Genomic DNA, 17849 nt, shown 5'->3' on the forward strand with positions numbered 1-17849 from the left:
CGGCGGCGGGCGCCACTCTCCGCGGCGCACACCTCAGCGGGCAGGGCGGGGACAACCCCGGGTGGTCGCGCCCCGCCCGCCTCCTCCAGGTGCCGACCCTTGGATCACCCAGGGGTGGGTCCCCCGTGAGGCCGGGCCGCCCCAGGGGCTCGATGGCTGACCCGCGAGTCGCCGGCTCTTCGTCGCAGGTCGGGCTGATTTTCAGCGCGACACCCGGGCCAGCAGCCACTCTCGCCACAGAAATGTTCAGATCTGCTTCGCATCGTTTCCCTTCTCTCTGAGTTTGGTAATGTGGTTTCTGGAGCTAGCATCACCTGCATTGGGGGACACCTTTCACCAGCACTTTGTCAACAGAAACCTTCAGTTTTGACGGTGAAACGTTGCATGTCCTACCATTTCTCTTTAGAAGGCAGGTTTAGCGGAAAACCACCGTTGAGCATTCCTGAATTTTCCTAACGTCTTGGGTAGCTTCGCTGACTTCTTTTCCACACTGTGGCTCTGTCTTCCCTGGACGATCTGCCCAGTCCTTTGAGGAAATTGTCCTTAACCTGTCACCTGCTAGGGTTCACCTTGCTCTGGTTGGTGCTGGTGTTTAATGGTTTTCCTCTTTTTTTTTTTTTTGACCTGGGTAGGCACCGGGAATCGAACCCGGGTCTCCAGCGTGACAGGTGAGAATTCTGCCCTTGAGCCACTGTCCCATGGCCCTTAATGGTTTTAATAAAGAGTCTCAACCCACTCTGAACAAGAAACAGCTGACTGGAGCAGCAGCAGAGAATTGGGTTTAGTTAAATTGTGTACCCAGTTATTGTCATAAGAGTGGTCAATCTTAACTCATTTAATTTGCAGAGGGGGGTAGTCGCTGTTACCCCAATTTATAGATGAGGAATCTGAGGCAGAGAGAGGTTAAGTGGAGCTGGGAGTTGGTTCCAAGGTCTGCTCTGACAGTGACAATGTGTCTGGCAGAGGGTCAGGCACTGGCCTCAAGGCCCTGCTAGCAGACCAGGGGCCCTTGCTTGGGCCTTAAGTGTGATGAGCTTGATCCTTATTCCTGAAGCCACCTTGGGCTCACAATCACCCAATTATTTGCACGTTGCCAAGCCAGCACTAAAGCTCTCCAAAATTTCTAGGCAGGAGTGCATTATGCAGCTATCCCTAAATGTGGTTTGATCAGAAGGAAGGAAAACCTGCTGACCCTGCATCCCAGGGCAGAGATAGCCTGCTACTTGTTGAAAATGGGTCTTCAGTTCGGGCTTCCAGCAGGCCTTACCTGGTAGGGCCAGCAGTCTATATCCTCACACCTTGGCATTTTGACAGTAAATATATGTACTCAGGTCTTTTATTGGGGGCATGTGGCAGGTGCATAGTATATACTGATGTGTGCTGTGTACACAGCATGTGCTAGAAACTCATCCCAAGGGTGTTGGGAAAAGCCAGGGGTTCCTCAGAAACCTGTGTGATGATAAAGAGGCAGGGAAATACAACTTGTTCTTAGAGCTTATCTGAGAAAGAATTCTTCTGGGCAAACTTCTACTCAATCTTCAAAGCCCCACTCACATATCCCCTCAGTCGTATGTCAGTGTATGTGGTCAATATAGGTCTTTCACACCTTGCTTAGGCTCCCAGGCAAGTTTACTGAGTTATTCTTTGCTGTACTCCCAGCCTGGCCTGGCACTTGGACAGTCAATGTCAGAATATACAGAATCTCTGACTGTGGTTCTGCCAGTGGGAGTATTTGGGGATTGATGGACATGTGGAGGGGAAGGTATTCCAGATGAGAATAACCAAAGGAGCAGACATGGGAGGTCTAGAAGTTTGAGGGAGTCTTGTGTGGCCCCATATGCGGCCAAGCACGTGGTTAAGTACAGGAGTGAGATGCAGTGCACTTTGATGAGAAACACCAAATCACAGAGGACCCCACTTTCCAGGGACACTCCACTGTCCCCTGTACCTGAGTGACTGACTCCCTGGCCAAGACCTGCCCTCCTTTGCTTTCCACCAACTCAGAACCCAAGTATCCCTGCTCTGAGGCCCCTGATGCCATGGTTATGTGGGGTTGTGAAAAGGCTTGGGTACCTGGAGGGGAGGGGGCCTGGATCTCATTGGGTTTGCAAGGTGCTTCCTGCCCCCAGGCACACGGGAACTTCTCAGTGTAAGTTATCATTACTGTTCATGGTGCAGTGGGGAGATACAGAGCAGCAGCTCTCTGGAGAACAGGGCAGAGCTGATGAGCTGGGCCAACTTGTGGTATGGGCCTGGTAGAGGGATGTGAAGCTGGAGAGGCCTGGGGCCTGGGAGCCCAGTCGGGGAGTGGTTGAACTCAGACTAGCCCTGCTCCAATGGCTCCCATTCCCGGTGAGGGATGCAAGGGTAAGAGATGGCCATCTGGCCAAGGGATGGGTAAGTAAGTGATGGGTGGATGTGTCTAGGCACGGGGTGCGTGTCTGCACAGTGGTTGGTACCTTGTGCTCTCTAGACCAGGAGTCTGCTGTCTTAAAGAACGTGGGCTAATTTGTTAGGAAGATAAATTAACTGTTTATGACATTAGAGCTGTTTTTGGCAACTGTAAATGGTCCGAGGGACTCTCCGCGCTGTGCGGCCTCCTATTAACGTGGCTAATTGATAGTTCTTAGGTGGTTATTACTGACGCGCTTGATCCCCAGTAAGCCGAGGCCCTCCTGGGGAAGGGAAGCACAGCCACCTATGGTTCCAGGTGCCGTGGGGCTGGACTGCCCTAGGTGGCTTCTCTGGTCTTGCTGTGCTGTGAAATGCCACACAGTCAGGGGTCTGCTTGTCACAGCCATCGATTGCACTTGAACCTCAGCTCTGCAGAGGCTCTGACTACAGCTTGTGCATGTGGGGCTGTGGTGGGAAGGGTGTTCTCCAGGAGGGAACAGCCACAGCCAGGCCTCTGTTCCCTCCTGCCCAAAAAACCTGGCAACGTGTCCTGCTGGGGCTCTTCCAAAGCAGATACTCTGGCCGGTTACCCAGATCCTTGGGAGCCCCTTGATGCATTCGGATAAAGATGCCGTTCCCCATCTTGTCTCCCTTCTTTCCAAAGCTGCTGGCTCCGACCCTTACCCACCCAGCCCTCTGTGTGTCCGTTTGTCTTCTGTCTGGTAGCTCTTTGTGGAACCTGGAGGCAGAGAGGAGAAGGCAACAGCTGGGTCTTGCCTGCCTGCTATTTGTGGGCAGGTGGCCCCTCTGGCACTGTCCTTGTGGCTCCAGCCCTCTGCCCTTGTCCTTTCCCTGCCTCTGTGTGCCTGGAGTCTGTGAGCAGTTTCCTGGAATCTCCTAACTATGCAAGCCAGGAATGCTGTGCCTCCCCCTACAGCTGCAGAACATAGGGGGAATGTGCTGTGGCCCTGGGCCTCCAGTAGCTCACCCACGAGTACTCCTGTCATGTATGGCTCATGGACGAGGGAGAGGTATCACCACCTTCCCTGCCTGACCATGGCACGCCCCGCTGGCAGCTGCCTCAAGCTGTGCGAGGTGGGGTCAGCATTGGTGCAGAGGATGCTCCTGGAGGCTGGGCCGAATGTCGCCAGCAAACATGGTTCCTGTGCACACTGAGCAGTTGCACTGCAGGCTTGTTTGTCTTCTCACATTGGAAATGGGCATAGTGGCAGCAGGTCCTGCCTGGGGCCGGGAGGTGGGATCCCCCAAGCAGCAGCAAGGCCCAGGCAGGCAGCTCCCCAGGCCCCAACCCTCATTTCCTGGCGACGATGGGCGCTTAGCCTTCTGCGGCTCTGTGTCCTTGTTCTCAGGGGAGGTGGTGTGGCCTCCTGCGGGGCATGTGGCCTGGCACAGGGAGGCTTCGACCCTGGGGCTCCTTACTTTTAGTCTTTTGGTGGGACAGTTGGCCAGTGGGAGGTGGGCCAGAATTTTCCATGGATGTTTTGGAAGGAAGGTAGGGATTCAGGGTCATGTTAAGAAGGAAAGGTAGTTACTTACGAGGTTTTTAATATAGCACGTCTTTATGCAGCCTGGAAGTTCTTGCAGAAGCAGAATTATTTTGCCGTACTATGGTATTGATGTTTACGAGGTTCCAGAGCCCAGAACACCTGGAATGGCTCCCATGTTGTCCAAGGAGGGCCTGCTGTTCCAGCGACTAAGCACGGCTTACTGAACTCTTAGAAGTCTTTGGATATTGAATGCATATTCCACACAGGCTGTAGCAGGCCGTCGGCCAGGAACAAAAGGCAGTCCCTCCAAGGGCCCTGTGTGTGTGTGCAGGTCTGGTCTTGCCTATTTTGCTTTCTGATTCCCTCATTCTAAGGTTGGGTGAATGTCCGAGGGGCCCCTGTTGGCCCCTGTCAGTAGTATCTGTGTGGCCCTTTGCCCTCTGCATTTCTGTTGGCAGCGGCGGCCCAGGCACACAGGGGCAGGACTGAGACGTGCCAGCTGAGCCTAGGGGAATGCGCCTGTCCACTAGAGGGGGCCCACCTGGCAATGCCTGACCAGCCACTGGGACACCTCCTGGGACCTTATCCCATGTCCCTGTCCACGCGGTATAGAGTGTGGCTACAGCGGGGCCCTTTGTAGCAGCACAAGAAGGCAAAGGAGACTGAAGACCAGATGTTTGTCCGTCTGGGCTTCCCTGCAGTTTAGGAATTATGAGGTGGTCTTTGCATAGACGTGGAGCCATCTCCCAGCTGTTGGAGAGGAAGGGGCCCAGGGAGAGGGCGTTTCCATCTGTGTAGCAGGTGGGGGGCAGGTATGCATACCCCAAGGGCAAAAAACTTCCAGAAGGAGTCGGAGGCTGATGGCAATGGCTGCCTTGGGTGAGGGATCCAAGGAGCGGGCTGAGATGGGAGGCAGGAAGCTGCCTTTTCCTTAGGGGCTGCCTGAACTTCTTCACCACATCTGTGAGTCTCTTTTTTCATTTAAACAAAAAAGCAATGGAACTTGATTAATTGGAAAGAACAACTCCCAGGACATTGTGGAAGAACCTTTCTGCCCATGATGGGGTTGCCTTAGACCCTTGAGCAATGGGCCTCAGAACTCCCAAGCGCCGTGCATCCCTGGGGAGTGCAGCTTCCCTTTCAGTGAGCCATCCCCAGGTTTCTTGCTGGTGGCCCCACCTCAAATTCAGCCTGAGGACCCAGTCTCTCCCCAACCCCTTCCCCTGCTAGTCAGGATCCCTATGGCCCTCATCAGCCTTAGGCTGCTGAGTCTGGTTTGAGTCGTGACATCCACCACTTATGTGTGTGGTACACGGCCTACTGACTGGATTTGGCCAATGGGACATGAGCAGATGTGGCATGGCAGATGCTTCACAGTGCTTGCACCTCAGATCTGCCCTCTGGGAGACCTGAGCCACTGGGATTTAAGGCCATGTGGACAGGAAGGCAGGCAGGGTCCTGGTGTCCCATTGAGGCCAGACCCCAGGTCAGCCCCAGCTGAGGGCCTGGGCGAGAGCAACAGACTGTCCAGCCAGCCCAGAATCATGAGACCTCAGAAAGTGTTGTTTAAACCATGCAGTGTTGGGATGTTTGTTACACAGCAGCATATGACAGATGTGCCCACATGCCTTATGGTCTTGGTCTGGCAGGCCCTCGTGAGGCCCCTCCTCTCGGCCTCCACAATCAAACCAGATGTGGTTGAGAAGTCACCTTGGCTCTGTTGGGCAGAGCCACCCACTGTCCTGGCCACCCTAAGGTCCCCCTCCCTCCAGCAACAGCCAAGAACTTGTTTCTGTTCCTGGGTGTATGTTGCTTGGTTATGTTCTTTTTTTTTTTGTCTTTTTGTGTGTGTGTTTTTTTTCTTGGTTATGTTCTTGCATATGACACACACTCTGCTGGGGCTTCCCACCCCATTCTTCACCAATGAGCTCCTTGTCAATTTCCCAGCCTTCCTCAAATGTCATTCTCAGGCTGGCAGCTCCTGACCATATCCTACATGTGGCCCACAGCGGTTTCTTCCTGGCTCGAGTGCTCCATCTCCTTGCTGTTACTTGCACCCACCTGGACTTTGCGAAGCACAATTCCTAGACAGGGAGCTCAGTACCCACGGTCCCTCCAGACGTGTTGTCTGCCTTCTCAACTCTGTCCCCAGCATCCTCGCCTTGGGCCACACCTGGTACTTAGGTTTCAGCCCTGCCAACTTCACAAGTCTCAGACTGCTTTCTCAATGACCCCCAGCTCAGCTCCAAACCTCCTCACCAGAAAACCAGCTTTCCCAAGAGCAGGGTGCAAGGGGCACAGCTTTCTATGCAAGAAAACACAGCCATGCTTCAAGAAGCTGAAGCTGACCTTGAATCCTCCTGCCAGTGCAAATGAATTCTTGGTTTACAATTTTGCATCATGGACAGACATTTTCAGACACATTTTCAGACAGGTGGAGAGAACATGCTGACAAACTCAGCTCCATGATGCCGGTGTCACTTCAGGTCTCTTTAACATAACTTTCTAAGAATATAATTAATGCTTCCTTTAGAAATATTTACAAACACAAAGGCATAAAAAACAAGATTCTAGATCCACATCTCTGACCCAGAGAGCACCATGGTCCCCATTCGAGTGCATTCTGCCACTTCTCTTGCTTTTAGGTTTATTTTTATACTTAGCGGAATCATGCATGCATGTAGAGTCAAATTGCTCTACAGGGCTCGCATTAAAAATTAGGGGTAATCCTCCTGCCTCACGTCCAGGCACCCCCTGTACCGCAGCAAACACCTGCCCTTCTCGTTGCTAAACAGAAGGCCTCCTTGAGTTGTTTTTAGCTTTGGGTGTTGCCTGCTACCTTCACAGACAGCAGAGAGTGCAGACTTAGCTCTTTGTTGAGCTCGTGCCCCCGTGGGCGCACCTGTGCTCCCCACCCCACCCCCAGTCCCAAGACTGTGACTCCGTGGTGGGGTGAGGTGCACCTCACCTCTGGTTGGCTTTGTGGTCCTGACTCAGCCCTACGCTGTCGTGTGAGCCCACTACCTTCGTGGTCCTTTGTTTTCCCTGGAGTTGGCCAGTGTCTTCCTTTTCCCTGGTCATCACTGGTCACTCATTGGTCCTGACCACCCCTGCAGCTGCGAAGCCCCTGCCTCAGGAAGCCCATCAGCTCTTTGCCCCAGCCTCTCTCCTTGGTCTTCTTGCATCTCCCTCTACCATCCTTCCAGATTCAGCATCTTTGGGGGTTTGTTCCCTTGTGTTGGTGGCACGCGTCCTTTCATAACAACCTGAGAGTGGGTGTATGGGGTGTAAATTTGAAGAAGAATCCCATGTTCACTCTCCCCAGACTCCCCAGTGCTGACTTTGCCTCGTACGCTCTTTCTTAACCGACCCTCCGTGGGTGCAGAGGCTTTTTTCCCTGAACTGTTGGAGAGGTGCAGACGCAGTGCCCATTCATTCCCAGATACCCACGTGTGCCTTTCCTAACTATGAGGGCTTTAGGTGCAAGCGGGTCTCGGAGCTTGGGGATGTGACCCGACTTGTAGGCCTTCCAGTTCCCCAGCGGCCTCGGGCTCGTGATTCTTATTCCTCTCTCTTTGTCCGTATTCCTGGGTGCTGGCGCATTTGAGTGTGTGGGCAGTTCCTTAAAGGGTGCCTCCGGTGTGTCTGAAGGTGTGTCCTTTCTGGCTGCAGGCAAAGTTGGAGCCTTTCCGGGCTCTCGGGGTCCCAGCCCTCCGCAGGAACCTGGATCTTCACCCCACCACTCTTAGGACCTTAACCCCAGGGTTTTTGGGCAAGCTAGGCTGGCCCCAAGAGACTCTTCAACCTGGAAACTTGGAACCCTCAGCTCTGAGAAAACATCTTGAGCAATTTTTTTTTTATTATTTCCTCCCTGCGTTTTCTTTCTTTCTGGAGGTGCTGAAAGAGCTAATTGTTGGACACTGGGGCTGTCCTTATCATTTCATGATCTTTTCTATGTTCTGTCTCCGTCTTTTTGAACTGATTTCTAGGAGTCTTCTTAAACTTTTTATTCCAAGCCTTCTATTGGGTTTATCGTTTTGGCCAATGTATTTTAAGTGTCTAAGAGCTCTCTTGGCTCTGGTTCTTTTTTAAAAATAACATCCCATTCTTTGTGAATCCAATAGCTTTTCTCTTTCTAAGGCTATTGATAATCATTGCTTTTGTTAAGTTCCTTCTGGCTAGTCTTTGTCTTCTTCAGGTTTTGGCCTCTGTAGCTGGCTTTGGCCTTTGTCTCCCCAGTGCCGGGGGTGCATAGCCATGCCCTCTTGTTGTGGGGTGGGGTGTCATGGAGCAAGTGGGGGCTGTGGGCCAGAGCAGGTGTGCCATCTGGGCTCCCAGGGTCTCTCCTCCCAGGCTGGGCAGGTTCCCTGTCATTACCAGTGTGGCAGGGCACAGGAATCTCAGTTGAGAGCCATTTAGCTTTAGCCTCAGCACTCTGGGAAGCTAATCTTTGCTCTTCTCTTTACTTCCCAGCTTCTGAAATCTTGTTGCTACTGTCCCATCTTCCATTCTCTTTGGGCCTGTGAGCTTTTGCTGTTTCTATCCCTTCCTGGCCTGGTGGGTCAATGAGGATTTGGAGTTTGGGGCTCGTATCCATCTTGCCGGAGGTGTCCTGCCTTTTCTTCCTAAAAGTACTTTTTTTAGATCAGCATAATACACTTCATAATACACACATTTCACATTTACAAGTATAAAAGGCAAAGAACCTCAAAGACTCTAAACAACTACATTTAATGGTTAATACTGTTGTTCCTGTTCCCCGTTTCGTAAATCCAGAGGAAAGCTATAAATGCCATCCCACACCTGGACTTCACTTTTAGAAGTTAGAGACTTTGCGTAGTTCTGTACACACCTGGGTTCCACAGAACTGAGCTGAGACACCATCGTGTTCCAGATCAAATCAACCAGAAGGAAATCATCCATGGCTATGTTATTGTTGGTGCAAAACAAATTCCCCAGGTGAAAAGTTTTATTGCTGGTGAAAAGCAAGCTCCCTAGGGTTTCTAATCCACAATTCGTGGTGTGTTTCTGTACTGTTCTGCTGAACTTCTCTTTCTAGAGCAGGTAGGTTTTTAGTGAAAATCCCTTCTATTTGGATTTCTATGTCAGGTAAATCAGTGCTCATGGAAAAGCTGGAGTGTTTCAGAATATTGCCCAAGGCAAGTGAGGGCTACTGTCTAAACAAGGATAGGTCTGTCTGTGTATCAAACGTTTCAAGGCCCAAGAAGTTAGCAGTTCCCCTGCAACTATAAGACTTTGCAGAGAGGTCTGCAAGTAAAAAGTTGGTTTGGGTTGCTATGTCCAGGGATTCCAGTACTGGTTCAGTGTTCATATTGCTGAGTTCACTCTCTTCCGTTTGAGTTTGGGTATTTGAGGCTGAAAGAACTCTTCAATATCAAAATCTATTCCATGATTCTGGGTTGACTAGATGGGAGCTGGGTGTCAGGTCAAGTGTCATGGCAGACAGACACTGCTATGATCCAACGTCTGACCTACCAGGTTACTTGACAAGATGTTTGTAAATTGCTTAATAAATCTGTGGTTTGGGTCTGATTATCTGTCATGTTTTGCGAAGGAAGCATCCCGTTCCGCTCACTGAAGTTTATAATTGGTGCAGATTTCTCCGTATCTTGATTTAAAAAGTCTCAAGGTCATTCTGAGTTTACAAACCATAAGCTATAGTCTCTGCTACCAAACTGTTGCTTCTAATATCATCTGTAGAAACCCTCGTGATAAATGGACATTCTCAAAAACATCTACAACATCACTGCTTGGCCCGTGTGCTCAACTGTGGAACTCTGAACTCTACTGAGTTCCTCTGGTGATCCCACGTGAATGAATGGAAACAAGCATCGAAGAAAGCATCAGTCCAAGCGGCTCTAGATGAAGTTACTTTAGAACTGGGTAAAAGTGTTTGAGTATGAACACTACAAGAAGTGAAACCTGAGAACCAAGCGTTAATGTTTGAGAACAAGATGTCAGAGGAGTCTGGGAAGCCCCTGTGCAGAGGGCATGAAGCCTGGGGAGACGTGAAACTCAACTGCTGCATACTGATAGGAGGACCGCTGTTCCTCTGACATGTGCTCCCAGGTTGAGGTAAGGTAGTAGGGGGACTTTTACCAGGTTCACTTGAGCACCTGCACGAATGGGCTCAACAGCAATGAGATTCACAATTTTTGAGAGAGGCAGGCTCTCCATAAGAGAGTGAGCCCCTGAATCTAGGCCGAGGGTCATGGTTCCTAGAGACAAGGCAAGTGCGTGTCCGGGGCCCACTGCAGATGATCCATACCCACTACCAAAGCTGGGCCAAGGAGTAGTAGTAGCGCAGAGACAGGCATAGGGAAAAAGTGCACAAAGGGCAACTTAACCCCAGCCACTTTGAAATTTGGTAGAAGCAACTTCTGAGGATATTTTGGAAGTATTATAAGAGTCTGTTTTCTGGCATTGGAACTGCAGGAGTCTTCAAAAGAAGCTATTAGCTTTATTTCTGAAGTTTCTAGTTCTTGTGTGTCTGCTTTAGAAGTTGGTTTATGGAGCAACATTCAGTGATCTTTTTTGACAACTTCCGGTTGCTGATGGAGGGCTCCATTTTCCTTTGCTTACTAGGTAGATACCTGTGCTCAGCAGGGACCTCATGGTCAGTTGGGTAGATGTGTGACTGCAGGGCAGTTCTGCTGGCGTAAGGTCAGCCACGTGTGCCCTGGAAGGTCTTGTCACAGTCCACTGTGTGTCTTTTCACGTTGTATTCAGTACCATAACAATTGCTGCACTTACATTTGTGCTTCTTTTCAGCATGCATTTTCATAAAGTGCTGTTTTACAAGAGAGAATTGAAAAAATGATCTGTCGGGGCCTCTAGGGCAACAGTAAAATTTCGGTACAGTTTTCAAATCTTCCCTTCTGGTTGGATTGACTGTGCCATCGTGCAGGCCGTGGCTCTTGACCAGGTGTGTGCCGAGTGGAGTGGCTGGGCAGGGACTGGCCGCAGCTGTGTCCGCTGCACAGGATGTTGGTACGGGCCATGACAGGACCCGCTCCCAGGCAGGCAACACCAGAGCTGTGGGCTGTTGCCTCAGCCATCCTGGGGGACCCCAGGGGCCCGAGGCAGCGGCATGGCTCCTGCAGGCAGCAGGCTGAGCTCTCAGGCCCCTACGAGTGTTTTTAACTTAACCAAGGCAATGTTCCAAATCCTGCCCTTTTTTTTTCACATTGTAATATGATATTTTCACATGCTTTACAAAATTTATTGCAAAACAATTCTCATGGCTGGTTCCTATACCCTGGTATGGTTATATTGTAATTTGACTAACTAATCCCCTTTCATTGCACATTTAGCCTCTCACCCTCTTTTGCCCGTTTATAGATGGTGCTAAAATGATTCTCCTGTGCAGACCTTTTAGGGATGGCCTTCCTGTCCTCGGGCAATAATCCCTGTGGGGAGTTACAGCTCAAAGACATTGAGTGATGCTCTTTTAGACTGGCTTCTTGCAGGAAAAGAAAGGCAGCCTTTAAGAGCTTCTTTTCTCCCTTCACTGAATCTAGAGAAAGCCTTACCTTGAGTATGGGGAGAGCTTTTGGTTTGCCATTGATCCACCTGCCCTGGCGGCTGACTCGGGATGGCACAGGAAGCCTACCCTCCCAGGGCAGACTCACCTGGCAGAGAAGGGTGCAACAAAAATGGGACGAGAGAGGCCACCCCCCGAAGTCATGAGATGGAGGGACTGAGGAAGAAAGCTGACCCAAGGGCAGCCTCTCATGGGAGCCAGGGGTATCTGCCAGCCCAAGGCCTGGTGGGCCAAGCCCCATGGCCCCTGAACCCCCCGTCTGTGCAGGGCTGGGAGGCCCACCCTTGGCAGCTTAAATGGTGCATGTCCCCCATGGGGAGGACAGAGTATGAGGTATGACTGGATGAACTAGGTCTGAGGAGGCTGGCTTGGGTCCAGAGTCTTGTCCAGGTGCCTGGGGGGGCTAGTAGAAGGGGGATCCCAAGGTGTTGGTGGGTGGATCGCAGTTACAGGGCCCCTCTGAGGGTGGAGGGAAGGATGGGTGGCCCTTAGGGACCAGGAGAGAGGGAGCGCCTGTGCGGGGTCTGCCCAGGGCTGAGATTCCCAGGCACGTATGGGGATGGAAGCCCAGACTCTTCTATGACCGTCTCTGAGTGAAGTCCTCCTCGTGAGCAGAGCCCTGGTCATAGGCTCAGCCTGCCTTGCAGCTACCCACTGCCCCAAGGGTTTGGGGCCTTCTGAGGCAGGGGGCGGACTCTTCCGGTGCCCTCCTCAAATCCTCCAGAAGATACAAGGCTGGATCTAAGATGCACGTGGGCACCTTCATATCTGCCCATAATGCCTGCTGGTTGCCAGATCGGCAGTGACGACACTAGACATGTTTCTGTCTCTTCCCTTCAGGTTCATGCTGACCGCACAGCTGCCCCATGTGCTGACCTGAACTCTGGGCCTGGGGGGGCTAACTGTGCCACCCAGTCCCACCCTACATCTCAGGACTATGGGGGCCACTTGATCCCACCCTCCATCCTGGGTCCACGGGGCCTGGCTGTGCCACCCGGTCCCACTCTGTGTCATGGGCCCACAAGGGCTGCCCCGCCCTGTCCCACCCTCTGTCCTGGGCCTGCGGGGGGGGCTGGCTGTGCCACAGGTCCCTGCCACACCCTCTACGGCCTTCTTTCCTGCTGCTGCTCCATCCCCACCGCCAGGGCTCCTCCAAGCCACCCTGTGTGCTGCCCCAATGCGGTCCCCTTAGATAAGCCTCTAGGGCCTCCTGCCCACAGAGCAAAACCCAGGTATCATGTGGCATTTGGGGCCACGGCCACAGCCTGTTGTCCTACTTGCTGCTGCCACCCACTCTGCACTCACTGGCTGGGCCCAGCACATCCCACATGTGGTCAGTTGGCCCCCGTTTGGGAAGGCCTCAGGGGCTGTGTGGATCCCACATTGTCCTTGGCCCAAGTCCCTGGCCTGGGTCTTTAATGTTCTGTTTTCTCTATTGATGAAGCCCGGCCTGTGACCCCCACCTCACCCCAGGCCCAGGCAGCTGCCAACCGCTCTCCAGGGGCTGCAAACGCCACATCCCTGTCGGAGCCATGGGGCCTGCCCTGTGGTCCTGATCTGTGGGTCTGTCTCAGCCTCCAGATGGGGGCCCTGGGTCCCCTGGGGCCAAGGGAGTGTGCCGATGCCGTGGTGGGGACACGTGAGCACCTCGGCTGGCCGGAGAGGAACCCCACATCCCCCATGCTCACCTGAGTTTCTCCCCAGATGCTGGATGAGAACCATCACCTGATCCAGTGCATCCTGGACCATCAAAGCAAGGGCAAGACGGCAGAGTGCGCCCAGTGAGTCCCCGTGGCCTGTGGCTGTTGTAGGACCTGAGCCAAGGTCATAGGCTTTCAGGCCTCCTGTGGACATACCAGGCTGCTTGGACGGTTTGCCCCCACTGGGTCCTGCCCCACACAGAGGCCCTGTGCGTCACCCCTAGGACAGTGGGGGCGGGGGGCAGAATGTTGGGGGAGGTAGGGTGGCTGCTGCCAGCGGAGGACATGCCCCAGGACAGAAGGGGACTACAGGCAGATCCTAGGGGCCCAGGGTCAGAAGCAGAGTAGGTGGGAGGGTCCCAGCTAGGCAAGTGGCCTAATCCCTGGGCATTCTCTGAGGACAGTCTAACAGGGTTTAGCCAGACTGGAGGCTATCTTTTTAAAGCCATTCGGAATGGGCCCATGGGTAATGGGCGCCTTTGGTGTTTCCCCACCTCATGCTGTGCCCCATCTCTCACTATACCCCACCTCATGCTGCATCCCGCTTGCAGGTACCAGCAGATCCTGCACCGGAACCTGGTGTACCTGGCCACAATAGCAGACTCCAATCAGAACATGCAGTCCCTGCTGCCCGCTGTGAGTATCCTGTGCCCACAAGTAGGGGGTACAGTGGAGGGGAGGGGCATTGCCCACACTCCCACTGCCAGGACTGTAAACTCTGCCTGGAACCCACTGCTGGGAAGAGGTCTGAGTGGGTGTTAGAATCGTGGGGGGCAGCATGGCCCAACCTTGGCAAGCTGAGAGAGCACCTGAGTGGGTGGCCCAGCCTGTTCAGCACTGGGAGGTGACCCCGAAGATCTGAACCTAGAGGATGTTTAGAAACCCTGGTAGGAGGTCCCAAGCTGCCCCCAGGGCAGGGGAAGGCACTGGGGTAATGCATGGGGCATCCAGCCTTTTGTAAAGCCATCCAGACCATTTGAGAAATTCCAAACTGCATGCACTGCTGTGATGGAAAAGCAAATGCCCAGTGCCAGAGACATTTCAAATGGTAGTATGCATCTATATTTTACTTACATTTTTATTTTTTTAGATGCATTTTCCTAAAACTAAGTTATTTCTGGGAGTCCCAGTTGCTGTACCTGCTGCTTTGGGCACCCTCTGCGGGAGCGTGAAAGCATGACGTCACAGAGCACATGCCCTGTTGTTGACCGTTTGGGAGGCAGGGTTCTGGGGGAGCTTCTCCCGAGAAGTAGCTTACCTCCTTTGCGTCCTTAGTGCCCCTGGAAAGGATGGGCCCATTAAATGCCAGGATGCATTTTGCCAGTATAAATGTTAACCGCCCCTTGACTGTCAAATTGGGATTCCTCAGCCTGTAGGTGCCAGTGGGTCCTGCCAAAATGTGCTTTTCTTGGACAGGCATAGACAGCGCCTGTGTCCAAACTGGGGCCTGTTGTTTGATCTAGAGCCCAGAGATGGGGTGTTGGGGCATCACTTATAAGCGGGGCATGGGGTGGGATGGGATCCACACATAGTGGGAGTACAGGAGGTGTGACAGAGTGAGCTGCTGCACGTCCAGGTCTGGAACAGTCTGTGCAAAGGCCCTGGGGGCCTGGAGTGTGGAGGGGGCTGGGCTGGGTGAGCCCAGGAGGACCCAGCTGAGTGCAGAGCAAGGTGAGGGTGAGCCAGGTGCAGAGCACCACCTGACAGGTGGGGATAGCACCCTGCTTTTAACACGCAGGTGTTCTAAATGTTTGCCCAGAACCCTTGTCTCCACCTTGGCCTTGAAATGTTTGGGACCTACATGGTCACCCCCTTGAGTCGAGTCGGCTGTTGCCTAGAGACATTTGTCGGGGAGCCATGAAACGGAGAGGCCCTAGCGGAGCCTCTGGTGGTGCTCTCTGTGGCATTAACCACCCTCCCAAAACCCCTCCTGTCGCCTGCAGCCTCCAACCCAGAACATGAGCCTTGGCCCCGGGGCACTGTCCCAGAGCGGCTCCAGCCAGGGTCTCCACTCCCAGAGCAGCCTCAGCGATGCCATCGGCTCAGGCCTACCACCCGCCTCCCTCATGCAAGGCCAGATCGGCAATGGTGAGCCCTCCGGCAGTTTGGGGAGCAGGGGCCTGCCGGGTGGTTGTCTGGCAGTGAGGCCAGCTCTCAGTGGCTAGTTGCCATGACAGGGTACCTACCCCTGTGCATGTTGGGGTCACCACACAGAGGGAGGGAATCCCATTCCAAACCCCTGCTCCATAAAGTGTGTGCCCAAACTGCGTCCACTTCAACTGCAAAACCTGGGGTTCCCCACAGCTTCCTGAGGATGAAATGCTGCTGTCTTTGGGTGTGTCCTTCCTGTGTACTTGGTTAAGGGCGTGGTGACCAGCGTGCACGCCTCCTCCCAGGGTCTCGGGTTTGTTGGGGGCCTGGCCATGCGACTCAGGCCCGGGTGGACCATGGAGGCTTAGGATTGGTTTCAGCTGGCCCAGGCCTGGCCCTGATGCCTGCCCCACCCCTCCCCTCCTGGCAGGCCCCAGCCATGTGTCCCTGCAGCAGACGGCACAGAACACGCTGCCCACAACCTCCATGAGCATGGCGGGTAGCGGCCATGGCGCGGGGCCTGGCTACAGCCACGCAGGGCCAGCCTCCCAGAGCACCCCCATGCAGGGCCAGGGCACCCTCGGCAGCTACGTGTCTCGCTCCAACCTCAACCTATCATCCAACCCAGGTACTACCCCACCTGGCTCAGGGCCCTGGACTGCCTGTGGGGACCCTCCAAGATATCCAGGCTGCACGCATGGGCCCCCATGGGCCCCCTCGGGTGGGGGGCTGATGGGCAGGAGGGAGGAGGAGATTAACCCTCCTGGAACTCCCTGGGGTGAACAGCACCCCCACCCCAGGCTAGGGGGCTGGACTTTTAGGGAGGGGTGGGCTCTTTGTCATGGTGGCTTCTGGTGAGGCTTTGAGGAAGGGGTGGCATTTGCCCAGGAGTGGGTGAAGACCTTCTCCGTGTGGACTATGCTGCGGCCAGAGGCCCAGAGGGATGTGGCAAGACCCTGAATGGCAGGCTGAGGGACTTTCCCAGGCCACAGAGGCCTTGGAGCCCTGATTCCCACAGGTGGCCACTGACCCCACGGCCTCTGGGCTCTTGGGGGAGGTTCTTGGTACTTGGAAACAGATTTCAGAGGCATTATACAGAAATGAAAATGGGAAGAATCTCAGTATTTTTTTTATCAGTTACCTCTTGAAGATGATAATACTTAAGAACCATTTGGGTCAAAATAAAATATATTTTTTAAATTTATTTCACTTGTTTCTTTTCACTTTTTCAAACGGTCACTAAAAAATCTAAACTACATGACTTGCATTTGCAGCTCACATCCAGTTTCTACTGGGTAGTGCTGTTTTAGAAGGTTCTAGGCAGGGGCGACAATCAGGCTCAGGCCTATAGGTGTGAAATTCACCTTGTGCTCTTAAGGTCTGCAGCAAGGCAGTGGTCACTGACGAGTGGCCACTGGGCTCCTCCTAGGACCCCCACTGGGGCAGGCAGGGAGGGCTGTGCCTGTGTGCAGCCGGGCAGGCCAGGGACAGCGCCTGAGGCATCTGTCTGGTATGAGCCCAGCGTCTCCCCACCCAGAGGTGCTCTCTGTTACTTTCTCCCCATCAACCTGTTTTAACGTCTTTGGCACAAACAGTAGGGTTCCGACCATGTGCTAGAATGTGGGCAGGTGGGAGATCTGTGCAGGGTGGAAGCTGGTATTCTTGAGGTCTGTCAGGGACCCACAAGGGGCCAGCCCAGGGGTCAGAGTAGGCCTTCCAGGTAGCCTCCTGGGAGTGAGCTGGCTCTTCTATCGTGTCCCGCAGTTTCCATGATGCACCAGCCGTCAGCCACCCCGCACTATAGTTCAGCACCAGGCAGCAGCCAGCACTACCAGGGCCAGCCATCCATCGCCATAATGGGTCAAGGTGGCCAGGGGAGTGGCATGCTGGGGCAGCGGCCCATGGCACCCTACCGATCCTCCCAGCAAGGTAATGTCCCCTCCCCACTGTGGGGGAGCCCAGGAGTCCGTGCTGAAAGCTGTGCCTAGGGGAGAGTCAGGACAAGACTGTGAGCCCCAGGAGTTGGCTCGGGGCAGGGTGGGGGGTTCTTGGGGCTGGGTCCAGAGTGTTGGGGGCTGGGAGTCACAGGGCAACAAGGCCTAACAATGCCTGCCCAGGGCCCGGGGTCTGCGGTTTGCCCAAGAAGTTGTCCTTTGTAAGGAGATGGGGCACAGCAGGGCCAGGGCCGGGTTGACGAGGTCCATTTCCCCTTCAGGCTCTTCCCAGCAGTACCTGGGCCAGGAGGAGTACTATGGCGAGCAGTACAACCACAGCCAGGGCGCCTCAGAGCCCCTGAGCCAGCAATACTACCCTGACGGTGAGCACTTCCGTGGGAGCCACACTAGGAGGAGCTGGCAGTGGAGAGGGGACACGGGCACAGGGCTGCACACTCCGGACATCCAAGCTGCTTGGGCAACCACACTTGCCATGCAGGCCCTGAGGTTCTGTCTGCAGAGTGTCCAAGGCCCCTGGCTTGAGTGTATGGGCACCAGGATAAGAGCTGGCCTGGGGCTGCCTGGTCTGTGGCGGAGACAGGCTTCCAGTATACTCCACTACTGCCCCCTTGCCCCTTTGGGCTCCTCGCCCCCCTTT

At 53.9% G+C, this 17849-nt stretch overlaps 1 protein-coding gene across 3 annotated transcripts in view; it reads left to right on the plus strand.

Annotated features, from left to right (window-relative positions):
- SS18L1 (SS18L1 subunit of BAF chromatin remodeling complex) overlaps positions 1-17849 on the plus strand; it is a 32872-nt gene that overhangs the window by 506 nt on the left and 14517 nt on the right. For 2 of the 3 annotated variants that reach the window (XM_077117057.1, XM_077117072.1), the window contains exons 2-7: positions 13171-13247; positions 13718-13802; positions 15110-15254; positions 15688-15885; positions 17022-17186; positions 17473-17574. In XM_077117057.1, coding sequence (XP_076973172.1) covers positions 13171-13247; positions 13718-13802; positions 15110-15254; positions 15688-15885; positions 17022-17186; positions 17473-17574 — 772 coding nt within the window. Of the gene's footprint in view, positions 1-40; positions 9999-13170; positions 13248-13717; positions 13803-15109; positions 15255-15687; positions 15886-17021; positions 17187-17472; positions 17575-17849 lie in introns of those variants that run through there. The other variant, XM_077117065.1, reaches the window with a different exon arrangement.

This window comes from Tamandua tetradactyla, chromosome 1, assembly GCF_023851605.1.
Source record: "Tamandua tetradactyla isolate mTamTet1 chromosome 1, mTamTet1.pri, whole genome shotgun sequence".
Taxonomy (NCBI): Eukaryota; Metazoa; Chordata; class Mammalia; order Pilosa; family Myrmecophagidae; genus Tamandua; species Tamandua tetradactyla.